Source organism: Peromyscus maniculatus, chromosome 2, assembly GCF_049852395.1.
Source record: "Peromyscus maniculatus bairdii isolate BWxNUB_F1_BW_parent chromosome 2, HU_Pman_BW_mat_3.1, whole genome shotgun sequence".
NCBI classification, from domain to species: Eukaryota; Metazoa; Chordata; class Mammalia; order Rodentia; family Cricetidae; genus Peromyscus; species Peromyscus maniculatus.
In genome coordinates, this window is record NC_134853.1 from 125,833,277 (window position 1) to 125,855,064 (window position 21,788).

The window sequence follows — 21,788 nt, forward strand, 5'->3', positions numbered from 1 at the left end:
GCTAGGAGATTTTCAGGCTCCAGATGGAGGACGAAGGGGAGAACTAATTGTTAATACCTACCCATACTGCGTATTTCCTCCTCGGGCTCTTCAGACTGGTATTGGCATCCTCTTACTGGCGAGGCTCAGAGAAGTTAAGCAACTTGCTGAAGATCACTAGATTGTTAAGTGGCAAAACTAGTTTCAAGCCCAGTTCTGAGCTACCTTCTGGAGATCCATAAGCTTCCTCTCACTTGATTCTCCAAGAGGATCTTAGGGATATGCTGAAATTGATCCCTTAGCTCCTGGGATTAGCTGGGGTGGGTTGGAGGCATAATAGCTCAATCCCTGGGATGCCTCAGCCTTCCCTTAAGAGCTCAAAAAGTATTTTACAATCATTTCACTTTGTGGAAAAGCCTGAGGAAGAGCTGAAGATCAAGGAGTGTTGTGGCCTTCAGCCACTCATGAGATTCTAGTTCACCAAGAAAGTAAAGGACCCCCAGGTCATATAATGCATTTGGTGAGGAGTCAGCTCTGCCAGCTTTTGGTTAACTTCCACTGAGTGCTGGGTATGGTTCTTTGTTCCAAGGGATACTGAAATGGATTGTTTTCTGAAGTGATTCTTGGATGGTACAGGAGACTAGTTTCTATGTGAGGGTGGTGGGTCTCAGTCTCCCCACCTGGTAAATAGAATAATGATATGTCAGATCACTGTGGTGTTAGGATGCTATTGTGTATGTGCCTAACTCCATTTTGAACAAGATTAGTGATACCAGCATATCTAATAGGCTTTTATTCATAAATTTCTTCTCGCCTGGCATTTACTCTTCAGGATTAGTGAGCTTCTATCATATGAAGGTTGTTATTGTTTTTATTTCAGATAACTACTGCCTTAAAAACAGAACTCTATGATAATACCACTTAGGATCACCTAGACAGGCATAGTTTAGGTTAGCTCATATCTTCTGCTTCATAGCCATGTAATTTATTATGACACACCTTGTTTACCTGGCTAAAAAGGGAGGTGCTCCTCCATGCTACACCACCAGACTTGTGGAAGAAACTTGCTGGTGGCTTCGGTGTTCAAGAAGGCTTGCCTTTCCCTGGTCCTCAACTTTTCCTGCATCTGAAATACACAACTACCCGCCTTGTGCTGTGCTTGCCTGAAAACATAGGAGGCTCACCTTGGTCTAATTACGATTGAGTCGTATACCTATGTACCAGACAGTACACACCTTCACATGTCTGCTGTGGCCAGTGCTTACAGTGGAAGACATTGTTGAACCAGGGCTATTTCTGTTTGTGTAGGTTTAATATTGAAGAGGTGTCTTTATTCTTTACTGCAGAGATAGCAAAGTCGGGTATCTACAGAGCCTTAAATCACTAAAGAGACCACGACACATAAGAAAGTCCGCAGCACAGGTGGATGAGTATGGCAATGAATATGTGACCAGTCTTAGTGTTAGGGATATGATGAGGATCGGTGGACCCCTGGAGAACACAGGCTTCATCTGAAGAAATACAGCCTAGGCCTAGGCCTTGCCACATGCAATATTGCTCACCTAAGAAGCTGGGAATCTGGGTGTTATGTGAGGCTGCCTATTACTAAATGTGAACACTAATTTTAAACAATTTTAAGCATTGGGTGGGCCAAATAGAATATCCCTGCCAGGCAGATTTGGTGTGGACTGCCAAAGTGTGGCCTTGACCCTTAACCTTAGACCATCCACCTTGAAGTGCGCGGCAGTCCACCCATGCCTTGGATTGCCAACCAGCACAGCCTTGCTCCTACAGGCCTCCAGGGGTGCTTTTGCCCTAACCTTCTGCCCCCACACCCGCTTGTGGCCTTGGCTTTTGACTATCAAACTGTCTTCCAGGTGTGTCTGATGTCCTGCCAGTCCATGCTGTTTATTTTGCACCACGTGAACATGGCGTTTTTGTACACTTGGACAGCGGTGCTTGGATGGATGGACATGTGCTGACCAGGGCAGGTTTCGCCACCGGATAAATGAGAAGCTGTGTTTTCCCTTGACTTCATTTTGCACTTGCTGCTCTTAAACCTGGAGTGATCTGAGAATGTCTGTCAGTCCTCCAGCAGCGACAGCTCTTCCTGGCATCAGGGAAGCAGGTCCTGCTAACCACTGTCAAAGGCCTGTCTGTTTGTCCACTTTTGAGAAGTCCCTAGAATTTTAGGGTTTTCCAAGCATGTCTTTCTTTCTCTTGGGATCAGACTACCTTTGGCAAGTGGCTGAGTGAGCTCATGGCTGCTTCAGTAGAATCTGGACAGAACTCGGGTCACATCTTACTCCTCCTTAGAAGGGTTCCTGACACTAAGGCTTCCTATCGGCTGGCTCTCTGGCACATCCAGGAGTAAGAACTAATATTTACCGAGCCAGGCAATTATACATTTTCTAAATTGCATCTTAGCCCTCATAGTTCTGTATATTGAGAACCGCTGTACCTTAAAGTCCCATTGTATGATGTTAAAAATTAAGAGAGGTAGAGTGACCTACAGGTCATTACACAGTCCTGACAGGTGGTGAGAGATGAAATCCTATGTGCCAGAGTTCATGGATGAGGACTGGGGAGATGGCTCAGCAGTTCAGAGCACTGGCTACTCTTCCCAAAGACTGGCACTCTCTCCCCAATGCCTACATGCTGGCTGAAAGCAAACTCTAACTCCAGTTCCAGGTGGCCCCATGCCCTCTTCTGACCTCTATAGGCACCAGGCACACATGTTGTGCATAGACATATATGCAGGCAAAACACATACACATTAAATGACAAACAAACGTCATGAATAGACTGGAAAAAGAAAGAAGTAATTGATCTCCAGTGGGGTTTTAATACAGGAGCTTAAAACATGCCTCCTCTGTTGTCATAGGAATCAGATGTGGTTGCTTTATGTAAGAGCTCCGAAGCACACACAGTACCTTAGTTCCAGTAACCAAACTGCTGAACCATAGTGGAGACCTAGGCAGATAGGCTGGATCAGTGTAGTGCCAGGTGGGGTCCTGGTTTTTGTCCTTGTTCAGTCCAAATGACTTTCACCAGCTTTGTAGTTGGAGTGCGCAAATGAATGTCTACCGAGACACTGTTGTGTTTAGCAAGAGAGTCTATCTGGCCCCGTCTTCAAATGGACTTTGGGCTTCATGGTTCTGTTATGTGTCCTGGGTATTCCTCACATCACCAAGTGGACACAGACGAATTGTAGCCTCTCTGCTCCTTGACTATGACTATGTACTAACAACAACAACAAAAAAAGATTGTTTTGAAACTTAAATCTGTTGATATATCTGAAGCTCCTGGACCATAATAGATGCCCAGTGAATGCAGAGTTATTCTCATCCATATTTAAAAGAGGGCCTAAAAGAGAAGAGAGAAGTCTTGAAGTGACTCTGTTTCACCCAAGGTGAACAGATAGTAAGACCTATAGGCTCTGTTGGTTGCATTTACTGGAGAGAAAGATCTTGTTTGTGGAATATATAAAGTTGGCAGAAGATCTCCAGTTGTCCCAATGAAAGGTGCAAACCATGGTCTACTGATTTGTTTTATTTCTAGGTGAATGTGGCAGCTTTTAAGGGACTCCTGAGATAGTTCCCTGGCTTAAATCATTTGCCTCATAAGCCTGATGACTTGAGTTCTTTCTATCCGCAGACCTTCAGTGAAGGAGAAAACTGACTCATGAAATTTGTCCTTTGATGTGTATGCTGTGGCACAAGGACATATGCTTGTGCAACAGACACATTAAAAAATAATAATAATAAATGATTTGTTTTCAAAGAATCCAACTAGAAATGCTAAAACAGTCAGAGTTGAGATTTGAAGATTGATATTAGTTATTCTACACTTGCAGCTTGGTAGTGAATGCTTGTTTAGCATGTTCGAGGCCTTGAATTCCATCCTGGGCATTGAAAACTAGTAATGTCTTCACTGTCAGCATTTTCAAGTAAGGGCATCCAAAGTTCTTTATAATACCCAGGATTAGGCCACAGACAGGTTTCTCTTTGCCATGGAACCCCAGACTTCCTGAGGGTGGGAAACTGAAACACAGCGCAAGCCCTTACTTACCACTGTGGCCCAGGCACCTCTCACAGTGCCCAGTTCTCAGGGAACTGTCGGTTCTTGTTTGTTTACCTAAGCAAGAGACCTTGGACTTGGGCTCAGGAAACACAAGCAACAGGACTCTATCTGCCATGAGTTTCTCCGGTGAGGTCTGAACTTTCTAGCCCCGAAGAATGAGCATTTGTCAAGGAAAGCCTCAGCCCAGAATACTGCCTGTTCACACCCGCCAACTGCAAGTGTTTTTCATGGAGCTTGTTTCGAAGCTGAAGAAATGCCTTCATAGTAAACCTAGATTCTGCTCATCTGGATTCTGTCCAGTCTAAAAATCTGGACAAATATTATAAACCAAAGCAAGTTTGCACACTTCTAAGACCAGTAGCAATTAATTACTTTAAATAGAAATACTGTCACTTACCAGCAACATAAATATTTGTATTTTGAACCTCTAAGTAGTTGTTAGGTTGACCATTCTGACCTTAAGTGATTTTTACTTAGTCATATTTTAACAGGGAATGCATTTATAAAGAAGGGTCAGGTCAGGGAGGAAGAAAATATGAACCAAAAGAAAGACAGAGCTGAGTTCTAATCCCGGTGACTGACCTAAGGATGCACTCAGAGACCTTGGGGAATAGAAAACAACTGTCTTCAATTATCTGTTGAGTACAAATGAAAAAAAAAAAAAAAAAAAACAATACACATACATTTTCCCAGTTCTCGTAGACACTAAATACATTGCAAAACAGAGTCTAACCCCTTTCAAAGGGAACTCACTGTGTTCTAGGTGTAGTTCTGCTATCTGGTCCAAATGAGTGTCCTTTGCTCTACACTTAGATGAACTTGTTTGGGTTTTCTGATCTTCGGTGGTTTTATTTGTAAATGACTTGAACAGTGCTCACTCATAACTGTATCCTATTGATAAGATCGATGAAGCTCCCACCAGGGAGCCCTGGTAACTGCTTGGCCTCAGCGGCTGCGCCGTGCCAACGCCTGTGTGTGTGTTGCGCGTACTGTGTCCCTTTGCCGGTAAGCACGTAGGCGTTCTGTGGATGTTGCTTTAATTATTACTCTCACAGATCTTAGACTTTGCTTATTTGAAGATACCTCCAACTGCTTCTCAGCCTTTTGCCCAAGATCAGGTGAAGATAAGTACAGATCGGTTCAAGTGGAAAATTGGGCGAGTCTCTGGAGAGGCATCGCAAGGCCTTGTTTTACGGGACAGATGAGAAGTGCCCTCTCTGATGCTCTGGGTTTTGGTCACGCAGAGAAGTACAGTCATTTCAGCTTCACCCTCCTGCCCCACTCACCCTACCTCACCAAGGGCTTCTAAAAAGCACTTTGAGAGAAGAGGCTGTGTTTAATTTGGGGCAGATATGAAGCCATGGCTGCGGGGAGTTGGCTTTGGGGCTGGGTCACTCTGGTAACACTTCCCACATGACTTGATCGATGGGTGGGCCATGAAAACTTATCCTGTGTTTTTTTACACCCCACCCCCAAACCACCCAACCTGCCCAAGTGTTAGTTTTTCAAAGCCAGCAAAGTTTCAAAGGCCTGAACCCAACACAGCGGCCTTTCTTCATGCTTTGATTTTCTGCCCATTAAGTGTTTGTCACTGAGTTCAGATTTCGCCTCCTCTGCAGCCTACACATCCCACGAAGCCCCTAGAGGTATAGGAAGTTAATTGATCCTTGATTAAAAGGAGAAGAGAGGCTTGAGCCTGGGCCTAGACACTTTAGATTATTCTATCTCTCCTGGCTCTGATTTGCAGAGAGCTCATAATATACATTTTATTATCAATAAATCTAAATTCTAGGATATTGGCTTCAGATCTTTGATTGAATTAGACACGTGTGTATCTAATTAGTATGTGTGTGGCATGAAGAGTGGATTTTCAGTGAACATAGCTACGAGGGCTGCCTTGACTGTTCAAAGGCCCTTTCTTTCTTTCTTTCTTTCTTTCTTTCTTTCTTTCTTTCTTCCTTCCTTCCTTCCTTCCTTCCTTCCTTCCTTCCTTCCTTCCTTCCTTCCTTCCTTCCTTCCTTCCTTTCTTTCTTTCTTTCTTTCTTTCTTTCTTTCTTTCTTTCCTTCTCTCTCTCTCTCTCTCTCTCTCTCTCTCTCTCTCTCTCTCTCTCTCTCTCTCTCTCTCTCTTTCCCTGCAGAGGCATGAGAGTTACTGGGGGAGTTTCAGCTCATTTATTCATACTCATGGATGCTTCTGTTTTAAGTGACTCACTCTAGAAAGCACCCAAGATTTAGTCAGGTCATTTGAACTCCATCCAGCTTCACCATTAACTGACAGAGTGACTCTGCTAAATCACTTTAATCTCTTTGAACCATAGGTTCTCTGGGATTGGCCTTTGGGCCCCTTGGAGATTGGGACTTAGCCTCTTTTATCTCCCTAGCCCGGTCAGTAAGTAACTAGGTTGTTAGACCGCAATCGTACGTGTGGGAATCCTCAAGTGTGGGCACATAGTGCTTGCTCAGTAAATGCTAACTATCATTATTGGTCTTTGTTCTGTGTTTCTCTTTCTCGTGTCCATTGTTTAGCTCTCTTCTCATGACTACAGCAAAGTTGGAGACTGTATTCTGCAGTAGTTGTCCTTTTGTAATTGCCAGGACGGGAGTCCTTAATCTGCATTGCATTTTCAGGGGTGTACACGGTCCATGGGGCCCAGAATTTTCTTCTGCTCATGCAAGGGTTAACTCAAGTCTCCATCCCCTGTAGAATACCTCTGTGCCCCTGTACAGGAGTTTTGTTGTCTCGGTGCCTTTCTGTGAAAGCATCTGTCATTGCACTGGTAATATTTTGACACTCTTGGGTTTGTGCTTTTGTTTGTTTTGGTTGTTTTTGTTTCAAGACAGGGTGTCTCTGTGTAGCCCTGGCTGTCCTGGAACTCGCTCTGTAGACCAGGCTGGCCTCCAACTCAGAGATCCACCTGCCTCTGCCTCCTGAGTGCTGGGGTTAAAGGCTTGCACCACCGCCGCCCGGCCCTTGGTTTGTGACTTCTTAACAACCACATGAGCTTCTCTGGACTTCTCCAGGGCAGAAGCTATGCCGAGCATCTCATGCTCTGCTGCTGTCAAGTTGTTTTGTTTTGTTTTCTGAAGCTAAATGAAGACAAGAGAAGATCATACGAATGGTGGCAGTGATGGGAACAGACACCCTGCTTTGGAAAGGGCGTCTCTTTTTCTCATTGCTCTCCTGAAGCCAGGCCTAGTCTTCTGGCTCGAGAACTAGCTGTCCAGTTGGGGGAGTGTTCAGTTTTCGTCAACTCTTTCTGGAGCAAAGACAAGGTTTGACTGGCATCACCCTCAGTAAATACCACAAGTTTGTAAAGGAGATAGAAAAGGCCATTGGGTTTTCTAAATGATATCTCCACGCCTTTCAAGAAAATAAACAGAAACTATTTAGATCCAACTTCTTGTCTGTTTGTAGTCATCAGCCATATAATCAGAAGCGGAAACCCACCCCACGCCACAGGCAAAGAAAGCGTCTGTGTTGTTCCCAGCCAAAGAGAGGGCAGAGGAACAAGGCAGATGCTTTGCCTTTCTGAGCCATCTCCCTGGGCCCCCCTCGCCTCCTGCTGACATTGATCAAGTGTCGTCAGTGTGTCTTAGCCTCTGCTGTTCCTGCCTGTGTGTTGCTTTGGGGTTCTTTCAAGCAAGCCTTCCTAGAGGATGTGCTGTGTGTGTATGTGTTCCCTGACTGGACTGGAAACCCCCTGAGGGCAGTGTCTGGGTGGGTTTGTAGCTCTGCACTGAACAAACATAGTTCAAAGCCAGTACATACTTGGGTGAATGGATGAACAAACACATCGGCTTATCCCGTCATCCCAGTAAAACTGAACTTGCGCTTTCGTTTTTCTTATTTAGCAGATGAGAAAGGGAATCCTTGAAGATGTGAAGTAACTTGCTCTAGTAGAACAGCAAGCCCGAGATCATCAGCGTAGCTCCAACTCCAGAGCTCTTTTACACATGTCTTACTGTCCTCAGAAACATGGCTGACAGACAGGCCCATCATGTGAAAACTATTGAATAAATGCTGGAGGGCTAAGTGTGAGCCACACACGTCAGGCACCTGAAAACTATTGAGTGTAGATGCTGGAGGTCTAAGTGCGAGCCACAAATGTCAGGCACTGGGAGTCTGTTCCTATCCTGAGGGTTTTTTTCTTAGCAATGCTTGGCTCCCAAGCACCTCAGAGGCCGCAGCTCAGCTAAGCATCTCATCATCACAATTCGAAGAGCTCTGAAAGTATGCTATAATATCAGTGCCTGGCTTCCCAGCCCCTCTTCAGAGCCAACTTGGTCCCATTTCAAAATCTCTAGGCCATGGAGTAAAGATGGGCTGAGGCCGTATGATATCCCTCCCAGGCCCCCAACCCCAGAACATCAGCTGACTTCTGTCGCTACTACACCAACACATTTATCCACTGCCTCCCCACCCCCTCTACTCCAGGGCAGAGAGAGTTTCAAAAGTTAATGGTTATTGCCTTTCAGGGCCCCTCTGTGTTTACTTTGAGAAGGTCAGGCCCGATACTGTGGTTGTTGCTGTTCTTCTTTTCAAAGCACTAGTATGAATTTGATAAAGTAAATTGTTGTTCTAGCAGGAAGCAGTTAGGGGTCACAAAATAAATAGCCGTAGAATTCAAATAAATCCAAAGAATAAAACCAAATAAATCCATGTGTGTATGCACTGTGATACATAAATACACTTTTTTGGAAAGCTAGTGTTTTTATCGCTGCTGGTCTGGACCAAAGTAATTGAAAAATTGTGGAGTTCGTGGTGCTTTTTTTCAGAGGCGGTCTGGGGCTTTGAGCAACGTGACATGAATATAATTTTTTGAAATGAAAAGGGAATTTTATCTCTTAAACAACTGCTTATCTTGGGATATCGCCCCCACCCTCCACTAATGAATTTCACAGTTGGATGAAAGCAATTTGCAAAGATAAATTTTAGGGATTTTGGCACTTAGAAGGGTGGACTTCAAGCCCTAAATGAGCTAAAGATGCTGAGTCTCTTTGTTTTCCCCCTTGAAGAAGGGAGGCAGTAGTCCTTACATGATGCCTTCAAGTGGTCTCTGGGCTACTAGAATGTTCAGTCCTTATGCCAGGTGGTGGTGGCACAAGCCCTTAATCCTGGCACTCGGGAGGCAGAGGCAGGCGGATCCCTCTGAGTTCAAGGCCAGCCTGGGCTACAGAGTGAGTTCCAGGACAGGCTCCAAAGCTACACAGAGAAACCCTGTCTCAAAAAACAAACAAACAAAAAACAATGTTCAGTCCTTGGGAACAATGAGAGCCAGACCCTGTACCTGTTCCCTGGGTGTCCAGAGGAGGACAGGCAGAGCTGGAGGCTGCAGGAGAGAGGTTCTGGTTCTGGGCTTTCCTCCGATCGGGGCTAAAGATCTTGCTTTCCTCATGCAATGGAGAGAGCTCTTAATGGTGCCTTAGCTAACATGCTCATGGTAAGAGCCTTTCAACCAGCCAGGAATAATGGCACCTTTAATCTCAGCACTTGGAAGGCAGAGGCAGGTGGATCTCTGTGAGTTCTAGGACATCCTGGTCTATATAATGAGTGCCAGGGCAGCCAAAACTATGTAATGAGACCCTGTCTCAAAACAACAACAAAGAGAAGTAAACGGGTGGGTGTGTGGAGGAGGCACTGTGGGCCAGGCACCCTAGTAGGAGGTGACCGCGGTATTCATTCATGCAAGACTTTCTGCTTTGTGCTTCTGGGCTTTGAGGAACTTCCGGGCAGGTGGTAAAATCTATTAGTTGTGACTTTTAAGAGAAGGGAACTAGTTGGCCTCTGATAACCAGTCACTGCTTTAGGAATGACCTGGTACTTCCAGTGCCCTTGGGCTCCTATCGGGGATATCAGTTGGAAGGGCTGAGCTCAATTCTAGTCTGTGACTCTGCACAGTGAGGGAAAAGACTTGAAAATGGCATCTACGGAGGCAGACCCTTTGCCAAAGGCTTTATGTACAGGAAAAGACTGCTCATCACACACATGGGACGTGACTGAGATGAGGGAGGTGGACTGAGAACAGGAGCCACATGGCTAGGAAATGGTGAATCTAGGATTCAGCTTCCAAGTTATCTGACTCTGATGCCTGCACAGCTGTGAGCAACACGCATAGGCTTCAGATGAGCTTCTCAGAGCAGAGATGGTTAGGACCCGGGAGACGTCACCCTGAACACCTGACTGAACAGCATTAGCCTTGGGTTGTATTACTACTCATTCTTAAAAATCTGACTTTAGCCGGGCGGTGGTGGCGCACGCCTTTAATCCCAGCACTCGGGAGGCAGAGCCAGGCGGATCTCTGTGAGTTCGAGGCCAGCCTGGGCTACCAAGTGAGCTCCAGGAAAGGCGCAAAGCTACACAGAGAAACCCTGTCTCGAAAAACCAAAAAAAAAAAAAAATATGACTTTAACTTTTAGCAGAGTATGGAAGACTTCTTTCCCAACCCTTCCACTACCTCTCTTACAGCACTCAAGGGGAAGAAGGGGGGGGGGGTGTCATTTTCTCCGGGGTGGTGGGAGGGGAGAAGGGGATACATGTCACGAAAGCTCCACAGAGGCTGCAGACTAGCACGAATGTAGGCGTTACGTTAGCGTTTCTGTCCGATACCTGGGGGAGTCTGTGCTGCAGGATGTTCCTCTTCTGTTCCTTTGCACTGATGCTTTCCCTTTTCTCCCCCCCCCATGTGTGTTCCCCCAGCGGCGCTGCCCTTCCTCATCATCGAGACAAGCACCATCAAGCCTTATCGTCGAGGGTTTTACTGTAATGATGAGAGCATCAAGTACCCCCTGAAAGTCAGCGAGACCATAAACGATGCCGTGCTCTGTGCAGTGGGGATCGTCATCGCCATCCTGGCGGTAAGTGTCCTGCCTCTGCCGTACTGATCTGACGGCCTCCTGTCTTAGACTGCACCATATCTGAGCCACTGGAGGTTTGCAACCATTGCAACCAGCCCAGAGAGACTTCCACCAAAGAGAACCTCGTCCAGTCTTCTTTTGTCTTTTGCCGCTAATACTATTTCTAAAACCAACGTTTACTGGGAGATAAACATATACACATTTAGAAACACCTTCTAAACTATCGTCACGACAATCTAATGGAGTTTAACTATTGGTTTTCTCTTCCAGTGTCCACAGAGTAAGACTTAGTTAATAAGTTGCCGAGTTGAGATTCGAACTGAGGCGTCTCTTACACCAAGGTCTCATCTCTGAGCCACTGTGCTATGAGGCTGAGTCCCATCCTTGGCAGCTAGCCAAGGTGTTTTCTGTGCTCCTGCCTCACCTTTGCTGAGCTGCGGTGGGAGTGACCATGTCCTTGCAAATTTCTAGCATACTATTCCATTTTCCTGCCCTGTGGCTGTGGTGGTAAAATAAACAGGACTTGGAATTCAGATTACTTGATCTAGACCCCACCCTCTACTAGCAAGCCTGACTCTTTAAAAGTGAGGATGAGCGCATTGCTTCACAGTGTTACAAAAAAGTATAAAAGATCATGAATGTCTTAGCGTTTTTTACCGCTGTGGTAAATGCCATGGCCAAAAGCAACTTGGGGAGGGAAGGGTTTGTGTCAGTTTGTATGTCCAGGTAGCAGTCCAACACTGAGGGGAGTCAGGGCAGGAACCTGGAGGCAGAAACTGAAGCAGGGCCCATGGAGGAGTGCTGCTTACTGACTGGCTCTCCATGGCTTGCTCAGCTTGCTTTCTTCTAGCACCCAGGACCACCAGCCCGGGGGTAGTACTATGTACAGTGAACCAAGCCCTCCCACGAGTATCATCAATCAAGAAAATGCCCCATATCGTGCCCACAGGCCAATCCCGTAGAAGCATTTTCTCAATAGAGGTTTCTTTTCCCCAAATGACTCTAGCTTGTGTCAAGTTAACATAAAACTAACAGCACAATCGGTATTAAAATACTTTGCGAATGCTTAATTGCTGAACGGGTTACTGGGGTGCACGTATAAAGTCCAGCCTGACACTGCTTCCCTGTAAGGATATAGCCCTCATGAACAATGCTGCAGAAATGTGACACACTTGGACTGTGACAAGGTCCAGGATTCTTTGGAGCAGTGCTAGCTTGTGGGAATTTGGGTGTGGTCCACCTGGGCCCTGCCCTCTTTTGGTGTGTCCACGTGAGACCGGAGACAGGAAGGGTCATTCTTTGAAAGCCACTGTTATGGTGTGTGAGGTTTACAGTTTTACAGCTGTCTACTCCTCCAGCTTTTTCTAAGTTTGTGCTCTGCCCTTGAACTCCGGCCCTGTGGGTGAAAAGGAGGGGCAACACATACATCCTGGAGGACCATAAATCCCGGAGATCCTTGAACTGCTCTTCTGAGGAACACAACTTGGAGGTGGAACTCTGGCCTGCTAGCCCCACTATGCAGAGGGAAAATCTGTAGCCCAGACAGATTAGATAAAGGACATGCTCAGAGCCTATAGCTAGTAAAACCTAGGGTCCAAGCCTATGCCTGGATGTTCAAAGCCCCCCTCCCATCTTTCAGACATGCACTTCAGGATGGCCAGCCTCTCCAGATGAGCTGACTGCTTCAGGGGGTAGACAGTTAGCTTAACTGGCCTGGTCCGGGTGGTGACTGGTAAGATACTGCTAACACAAGTTTTTCTTGTGACTTGCCCACTCTGGGGGTTGGTTGTAAACCCTGAAACTCCCTCTCTGTTTTTTAATCAACAGTTTGAATTTGGGCAATGGCAAGGGAAGCTTGTAGAACTCTTTCCAATCTGGAAAAGAAAAAAACAGCCCATTTGGCAGTCACAGTAGCTTGGGAAGGTGCACGAAGGATCTCTGTTCAAAAGCTAAAAAATGAAAGGTCCGATTTACTATTACTCCAAATTGATGGTTGTGGAAATGAGTTCTTCGGGAAGAATGGCTTTTCTTGAAAAGGGCATTTGTTGTGGAAAGCAGGTAATTGTAGAGTATGTCTTGCTGAGGTTTGAACAGGTGTTCTTGACAGACAGAGGATTGGTTAATTGAATACTTTAAGAGAGCACATTATAATCTAGGAGTCTTGTGATAAGAACAGGTTCAGGACAGGTACATCACGTGCTGTTCAGGCGCTCTGCCAGGTGTTTTTCCCAGCATGCCCTGGGGGCTGCTCTTAGGCACACAGTAGAAAGTGAATTAAACACTGTTCCAAAGGTGAATCAGACACTGTTCCAAAGGTGAATCGAGTGACAGATTGGTACCCATCACCCTCAGTTTCCTCCTCTATAAAATCAAAATGGTATCCACTGTTCCTCAAGAGGATTCAACTCAAACATCGTGGCCCTACAAACGCCCTGTATAGTGTGCTAGATGGAGTCTTGTACGTGGGAACAGCCCTTGGTCTCTCCCAGGCCCCACAATAGACAAGAAAATGTTAAAGCGGCTTCTCCAAAGGCTGGTATCTCCTTCCTGTCTTTCTTTTTCCAAGCAGAAGTCCTGGTCAGCAGGTCTTCCCCCACGCCGTGCCTCCTCCAGAGGTCCCAACGTTCCTAATTCCTTTTCACACCTGTTCTTAGGTGCTTCGTGTCCCTGTCCTTTATCATTGTCACCTTGATGTTTTCACTGAAATGTCCCCTGGGTACCCAGGTTTCCTTGACACACTCCGTGCTGGACCCCTCATCATAGGATGAGCAATGGCGTCAGTAAAATAGGTTTTAATCAAGCCCTTGTATAGTTCAGAGAAACACCTGGCGAGATACACAGCCCACAGCAGGGTCAGTGAGATGGCTCAGCAGGTAGAGGACTTGGTGTGGGACACGAATTCGATTCTGGAACCCACCTCAAGGTGGAAGGAGAGAATCAACCCCTAAAAGTGTTCCTCTGGTCTGACCTCCGAATGGTCAATGTGGCACACGTGCCAGCCTCCTATGCCAATGGTAAAAATTTTTTAAATATATAGAAAAAAAATACATACAATAACTGCTATCCTGGTCAAGAGCTACTGTGTGCCAGGGAAACATGGAGACAGTGTTAATAAAGTTCACCCTCAAAGAAACACCGAGAGCTAGTTAAAGATATAGGCTCTGGTGCATATCTGAGCTCGTCTACTGTGGGTCCTATTGCAAGTTAATTGAGCTTGGTCAGCCTCAGTAAATTCATGCATTATATGGAAAGAGTATGTAAGTAGACATGTTTGCTAAAGTTTTGAAATGAGATCAGCACACACGCGCGCGCGCACACACACACACACACACACACACACACACACAGAGAGAGAGAGAGAGAGAGAGAAACTCAGTGCCAGGCACAGTGAAGTTTACTCAATAAATGTTAGCTGTCTTCATTGCAAATGAAGACACAGTGTCAAAATATGGTGACTCAACTGAGCCACGAATATATATATATATACACATATATATATATATATATATATATGTATATATATATATATATAGTTAAAATGGAGTCTGGAAAGCAACCCCCACTTTTGACCACGACCAATCTTTTCATGTCATTAGTTAGATCCGAGGCCTCTTGCCTCTCGTTTCTCTCTGCAACAGTACTTCCGCCTCCTGCTCCAGCTGCCAGTGCATTTCCGCTAGAGGCACATGTGACGTGTGTGCTCTCACCTATAGAGGTCTACTAGCCTGCTTGCTTGCCGTAATGCCAAGAGCGCTCCTGGAGAAGAGGTCAGCGAAGACCTCAGGGGCAGATGAATAACTCGCTTTGCTATGTTCGGTTCTGGAAAAGCTATCCGGGCTACAGACAGCAGCAGCAGGACACAGTTCCCATTCTCTCAACCTGAGTGCCCCCTGAGCCTGGCTGCCGTCACCCAGAATCGACTCCTGACCAGAGAGCCTGAGGGACAGTCAGGCAGGGGAGCAGGCTGCCGAACCGGAAATCGCATCAGCTTGCTACCAACTGCCCTGCACCTTCTGCTCAATGTCAGGTTTGTTTCACACAGCAAGAGGAGCCTTGACTGAGTCATGCCCTGGATCCAGTTTGCCCAGTCACCACAACAAAGGATTGGAATGGTGCTGGAGGAGATCAGGGTGGCTTCAAGATGCAAAGCTTGAGAGGTTATAGAGAAAGCAGACACCTTTCTGAGGCAGAACCTGTGGAAAAAACGTCGTCATTTTGACCTCTTTTTCAGATGTGTATCAGATTCTGGAATTACAGCATAAGAATTCCTTCCAGGTCCACACAGCAGCAGTCCCTGACCTGCCTTGCAAAGGCTTAATGACTCTAGCAGCAGCCAGGCTAGGAACAACTCATAGTAAAAGCCCACGTCCTATTTAGCTTTCCTTCAGTGGTGCCTTGCAGTGGTGCCCATCAAGACTATTAAGGTCAAAGGTCTTAATGCCCCCCACCCCCCCGCAATGGTCATTGTCCTGTTCAATAAACATGGGCTCAGTGCTTGCCATGATCAGACCCCAAGATGGGCTTACATAGATTCCCTGTATCTAGGAATTGATGCGTGGGTATATCGTAAGTCAGTCTCCCTCCCTGCTGTCCATAAGCATGCTACTTACCCTCGAAAACCCAGCTGTGCAAAAATACTCCTAACTAAAAAACAAAAAAAAAAAACCTCAGACTTTGGCACCATCCGTCTTAGGGTTGTGTCTCAACTTCTGTTCTTCCTTGTTTTCACCTGTGCTAACAGTGAGCAAGCCACTGAAACTCTCTGAGCTATACTTTCCTTTTCTGTAAAAGTGGGCTGACCAGTCATTAACTCCTTGGGCTTATTTTGGCCTTCAGGTCAAGTGCTCTTACGTGTGTGTGATCTGTGAGATCCGTGCTTGCTTTTCTGTAGTGATGCCTAGTTGGTGACGCAGCTCTTCTGCGCACGCTCTCTTTATTAGCCCCGGTAGTCATCCTGGGAGAATGAATGTCAAGAGCTGAGCCAGCCGGGCTCGAGGATGATCAGTGACTTTCATAGGGCTGGCAACGTCAGGGCAACAGTCTTGATCCCACAGCCGCCAAGGCTTTTAAAGTCTTGACGCCTCCGCTGTCCTCTCTAGTCTGCCTCCCTTCCACAGCTGTTTCACAGGCCTCTAGTGCACCAGGTGGGGGGCACATGGTGGTGAGGTGCACATAGTTTCATCACACAGCCAACAAGTGCCCCATCTCAAACAAGCGAATAGTACCTTTAGTACCCGTTGCCTTGTTGTGGGATTCCAGTCTAGGTTTGGTCCCTCCTGCTGGATGACAGGTTCCTGAGAGCCTCCTCTGATGGAATGTGATAGGCACTGAACAGACACCAAGAGGGCGTCTCCAGGGAGCATTCCTTGGCTACCACCTTCCCCCACCTTCCAGAAATCCCAGAGAACTCTGAGCCTACCTCTGACCCTGTTGTTGGGGTGCTGACTTCTCTTGTCTGTCTCCAAGTTTGTGTCCTGTTAGCTGTACGGGGCGGGGGAATGGAGGTGGCGGGGGAGGGAGATGGGACTGATCCAATATGATCTAATAGTGTTGATTCAAGATGCAGGCCATGGTGCTTTATATAAAGTGTACAAAAATCACCAAGGATGCTTTCAGTCATGGGCAGAAAATCAAAAGCAATGGGCCTGAGATGCCAGAGGATCCTGCTTGTTTCCCAGAAGCCTTAAATACGCTCCATGAGGAACATGGGGACATACTCTGTGCCACATGCAAATTTCTTACTGGAGAGACAAGAAGAAGAGCTTAATACCTCCAGAGCTTGTTTATTCAGGATCAGGCTTCAGTTGGCCCACATCTGGACTTCATTAGTTCCCCCACCCCCACCCCATCTCCCTTTATCTGCACGAGTTCTGCCAAGAAAACAAGGTCCCCAACATTGCTCCTCATTAAAGGTTAGTTGAGTTTTCAACTGAAAAAAAAGGTGAAGCCGTGCTGGCCCAGCAGTGAGTTAGTGGGAGACCCAGTCCCCCAGTTTACAGTCCACTCCATCTGTGCAATTACCAAGACCACCAACAGAGAGAGGCCCCATTAATCCTTCGGCTATGCTGTCCCCTGATCAGATGGCTGCAGAGACCCTCTTATCCCTGGGGGCTTGTGGGAGGGGGCATCTATTTGTGATTTAGCAAACACGGGCATTGACTGACTCTGTCCGGGGTTTCGTTCGCTCTCTCCAGCTCCCATGCTCACTCCAGCCTTTGGAAAGGAATGGGGCCCACAGCAGTTCCTCTCTAGTTCTGTTCAGCCCTTAGCGTTCATGACTACTTGCAAACAGTAGCTAACATGAAGGTGACAGTAGCCTCTGCCTTAAGTAGCAATGCTTAGGAGTCCGAGGGATAGATTCTGGGGGAGTCAGAGTGTAGTGGGACAGCCAAATCCCTTTATGAGCTAGCTGAGGAGCTAGAAACAAATTTACCTTATCTTAAGTGTTCTTCAGCAGCGATATGAGGTAGGCATTGTTTTCCCCAACTAGGGGTGATCGAGGACAGTGAAGTCAGTGATTTCATACAAGGTTACTATGCTGAATAAAAGTGAAGGTGGGTTCTAGGAAAGGCGCAGGTGCAAAGCTACACAGAGAAACCCTGTCTCAAAAAAACCAAAAAAAAAAAAAAAAAGTGAAGGTGGGAATTCAAACTCAGGTCTGACTTGCTTAAAGCCCAAGTCTTCTAATAGACATTCTTTTCTTGTTTGTTTATTTGTTTGTTTGTTGTTTTTATCTACAGTATGTTAGGTGCTGTGTAGAGTGTTCTTCATCTTTCTTTTAGTCAGCTATAAAAGCTTTTAGTACTTGGCCTTGGAGAGCTACCTGTATGAAGACAAAACATCCAGGCCTCTGGGCAAGTGGCCACTGGTGAGAGTGTGCAGCAGTGATTTGTGTGAAACGATTAGAACAGGGGGAACAGGCTAAGCCCATGGCCCTAGACTCAGCCCCCAGTATAGGAGAAAAGGAAGAAGGGGAGGGAGGAGAAGGAAGAGGAGGAGGAGGAGGAGGAGGGTAACGACAGCCATGGTGGCCACCACCTACTTTGTGTAGGTAGATGCTCAGTGGGCCTTTCCCTGGTGGCAGACACTGGGGCCCAGAAGCTAATGTATAAGGTGTGATTTTGCCCTTGAAAAATGTGGTCGAAAGGGGATGCAAGGCAAGAGCAAGACCAGCCGTCCTGTTAAAGCCTCAAGGAGGGAAACAAATTAGAGAAAAAATTAAAAACGGAAATCAAAGTAGTGGGCCCTAGGGACAAGAGTTCTTTAAGGACAATGCATGTCAAAGTTTCCTTGTACTTGGGACTAAGAAATAAACAGAAAAATTTATTATTCTCCGGCTTTGAGGTCACCAAATGTAGATGGTGTGAAGTACCTGGGAGTTCTGGGGAAGAGGACTTCGAGCTGTTTTCACACACACACACACACACACACACACACACACACACACACACACACAGACTTGATCATCTTTTTAATGAGCGTATGTCCTGTGTCATTATCAGAAAACTCTCAGCTGCTGATAACCAGCACCACCCTCACGTTTGTGGATGAGGAGCCTGGTTTAGCGCCCCTACTTACTCCAGGTGCAGAGGTGAAAAAGCCAAGACCAGCTGGCACCTGAGCCTTACAGGATTTTTCACCAGAAACCTTGACTTGCAGGGAGAAAGGGATTTCTGTTGACAATGGAGGAGATTTTGCAACTCTGGTCCGCTTGCAGGAACTGCAGAGCAGACCTGTTTGGCTGGAGGGACGGGGACAAGGACGCTGACGAGGTTCAGGTAGACAGAGACTGGGGCAGGACTGTCGAGGTCTCTGACTGAGGAATTTACACTCCAATTAATTGATAGAGATTGACAAGAATGTTGTTTTAGGTTAGCTTGGTCAGTTTTCTAGCCATGGTAAGAATGAAGCCTGAATCCTCACGGTGGCAATACAATGGGAACAGGGGGAAGCTGACTGGAGGGACCTTGTGATAGCTGGGCAAATGGAAGTTGATAGCAGTGGAATAAGGAAAAGGGAGAAGGCTTACGATTCGGGCTCTTTGCGGTTATGTTTAGGGACACGTGGAACAGAAATACAGGGTGAGGGAAGTACTTTGGTGGTGAAGGGCAGGGCTAGGTTTAATCTTGAACTTGGCTAGCTTGACCTACGGGCGTTATGTCCACTTGGGTGAATTGGCAGGAGACTGGGACAGGATTGACCAGGGGGAGGGAGGGGCATTTGCTCTTCAGGAGATCACCTTGACAGAGCTAAAATCACAGCCGCGAGCTGGGGATGCAAATCTACCGAAGACTCGGATTTGTTGAGTAGAAGCCAGATGTGGAGACATTGGAAACGGAGAGAGTAGCATCGAAATGGGAAGAAACACACAGCGGTACCATGTTAAGGAAGCCTGACACATTCAACGTAGAAAAGGAGTGTGGGTTCGGGAGTGTGCAACACTCTGGAGAGAGCTGCCCGGAGACGCTCGCGTGGACTGACTGGCAGAGAATCTCTTCAAGGAGGCCTTTGAATGTGAGATCCTGCCATCTGGGAAAATAGTGGCCCTTGAAACTATGTTCTTCACGAGGCCTGTGGGCACAGGTAGCCCTGCTAATTGCAGCCCTAATGGGCTTCTGAGGTCTCTCTCTGGCTTCTTGGTCATCCCTGTCTCAGAGGTCAGAGTTGTCATACCCATAAAGCCCAGGATCACCACTTGTGGCCTTAGAAATGCCAGTGTCTTTATGGTCTTTCCCAGCCAGCGTGCACTGTATTGGCAAAGTGCTGAAGACAGTCAAGTGGGAATTTTCCAGTCACTTACTTATACTTAAGTAAAGATACGGCAGTTTCTTTTAGTATATGGAACATTTGCCTTCAGAGAAAGTACCGTTTCGTTCCTGACTCCATCTTGAGAGGTAGAACCCAAGTATATTATATTTTTCCTTTGCCTTGGGACTTGAGAAAAATGATTCTCCATCATCAAATGTTTGTTGAATGAATCTTTTCTGGGCACAAAGAAATTTGTTGACCCACAAACATGAGATGTAGGGGTTTGGGTAAGGCAAAACCAACAACTTGGGAAGGTGGCTACAAGTGCCAGCATACGACAAGAATATGTCTCTGTCGTTGGGACATAAGGGCCAGCTACCCACTGGGACTTCAAAGAAACGGCCTCCTTGGTAACACCCGGAAGAACACAGGAGTGAGGAGGAGGCCAGGTGTCAGCGATGGGGCTGTCAAGCAGTCCCCCCCAACACCACCCCTTTTTTATTCAGGGTGGCTCACTGGCCTCTCTGGTGGCCTTCACCGCTCTTACTTAAAAAGCCTTGGTAATCATATAGTGGCCCGCGGGGTGCTGTGAGAAACGGACAATGCGGAGGAGGGAAAAGCGCTTTGTAAGCTGTAAAATGCTGTGTAAATATTATTAAAGCCGAACAGAATATAGGGACGTTAGCCCTTCAGAGTCAACAGGAGGGGGGTTCTCAGTCTCTAGCAGAGGAATTGTTAGGATGTAATGCATAAAAATATTACTTTTCTTGGGGGTGATTTATAAATAGAGCAGAGCGTTTCAAATAACACAGAGCAGCTGAGGGGGGGGGGCAGGGGGTCCTTCTGCACTTTCTTTCTTTCCTTCTTTTCCTGGAAGGATCGAAACCAGCGTCTGCACACACACATTTTCTGCTTCTGCCCTGCCAGGTTATGCTCCCTACATCCAGTTTGAAATGTTCTTTTGCAAAGAACTCTTGGAAAAGATATTCTTAAAGAGTGCTTTGATTTTTTTTTTTATTATATTGCCCAACCCCTCCTAAATATGGAAGAAGATGGAAAAAAAAAAAAAAAAAAAAAAAACAGACCAAAGCTTTGGAGGTGCCGGGCATTTGACATATCACCTATGGAGTCCCCTGCCAGCCTCACAAGGTGGATATTAATGCTGTTTTCTATATGGGGACACCTAAGCCCAGACAGGTGAAGTCATCTGGCTGGAAAGTAATAGATGGGATCACACTGAGACCTCCTGGCTCCCGGGTTGGTGCTTCTTTCTCTATACTATGCCCTGTCCTTCCCACTAAGGCTGGCCTAATGTCCCTCTCCATTTCCTCTCCAGAACAGTTCATATCTGAAAAGACGTGGGTATCTGGGCTCCTCTTCACCACAAAAGGCAGGAAGAGGCTCTCCCTTACAGTTGGAGACAGCTTCCCGACCACTGGCTGGCTGGCCAGGACCCATCCCTTTCTGTCCCCTTGTAGCTTAATTGCCATGCTTTCCTCTGTATGAGTTTCCAGACTCCGGGCCAAGGGCCTTAAAAGGCAGGTAGAGGAGAGTTCTCTGCCGGTCTGGCAGCCGGCCATCGCCCCCAGATCGGCTGCTCGCTGCTTCAGAGAGAGATCAACATGGAAGGCATTTTTCTCCAAAGTGAAATTTACATATCAGAACCTTGCTGACTGAGGCAGAAATGTGGACCCTGGGGGTGGGGACCAAGCCTTTGGAGAGAAGGGGGTGCTCATTTTATGACCCAGGAATGAAAACATTGTGAATAATGAATAAAGTCCGAAAGCAGTAAATCTGAGACTCCAGAGTAGGCGAATAACATGTCAGGGAACGGTTTAAGCCCTTGCCTCTCCTGCCGAGGTGCAGCCCAAGTTTCATTAAACAGCCTTTAAGGGTTAGGATTACAAGAAGCTGAGTCCCCTGGTTCATAATGATGATTTATGGCTGTGTTGTCGACTCCTCGACCCTTCCGTACGAGGGGACGGAGAAAATACATAATTTGCTGCTCATTAACGGTGCAATCTGTCAGGGTGGCTCCAGAAGCCATGTGGTCCTGGAGCCTTGTGTCTGCTAAGTGGCTTCAGCCCGGCTGTCCTGGGGACACACAACTGCTCCTCCACCGT

General features: G+C 46.7%; 1 protein-coding gene and 1 long non-coding RNA gene across 2 annotated transcripts in view; both read left to right on the forward strand.

Moving 5' to 3' along the window:
- The window catches only part of Plpp3 (phospholipid phosphatase 3), a 78,914-nt gene that overhangs the window by 27,367 nt on the left and 29,759 nt on the right, over positions 1-21,788 (forward strand). The window contains exon 2 of the mRNA XM_006987196.3: positions 10,760-10,917. Coding sequence (XP_006987258.1) covers positions 10,760-10,917 — 158 coding nt within the window. The remainder of the gene's footprint in view (positions 1-10,759; positions 10,918-21,788) is intronic.
- Positions 10,924-20,754, forward strand: LOC143271924 (uncharacterized). The gene is made up of 2 exons (XR_013049258.1): positions 10,924-17,471; positions 17,556-20,754. It is a non-coding gene; the product is annotated as an uncharacterized LOC143271924 (long non-coding RNA).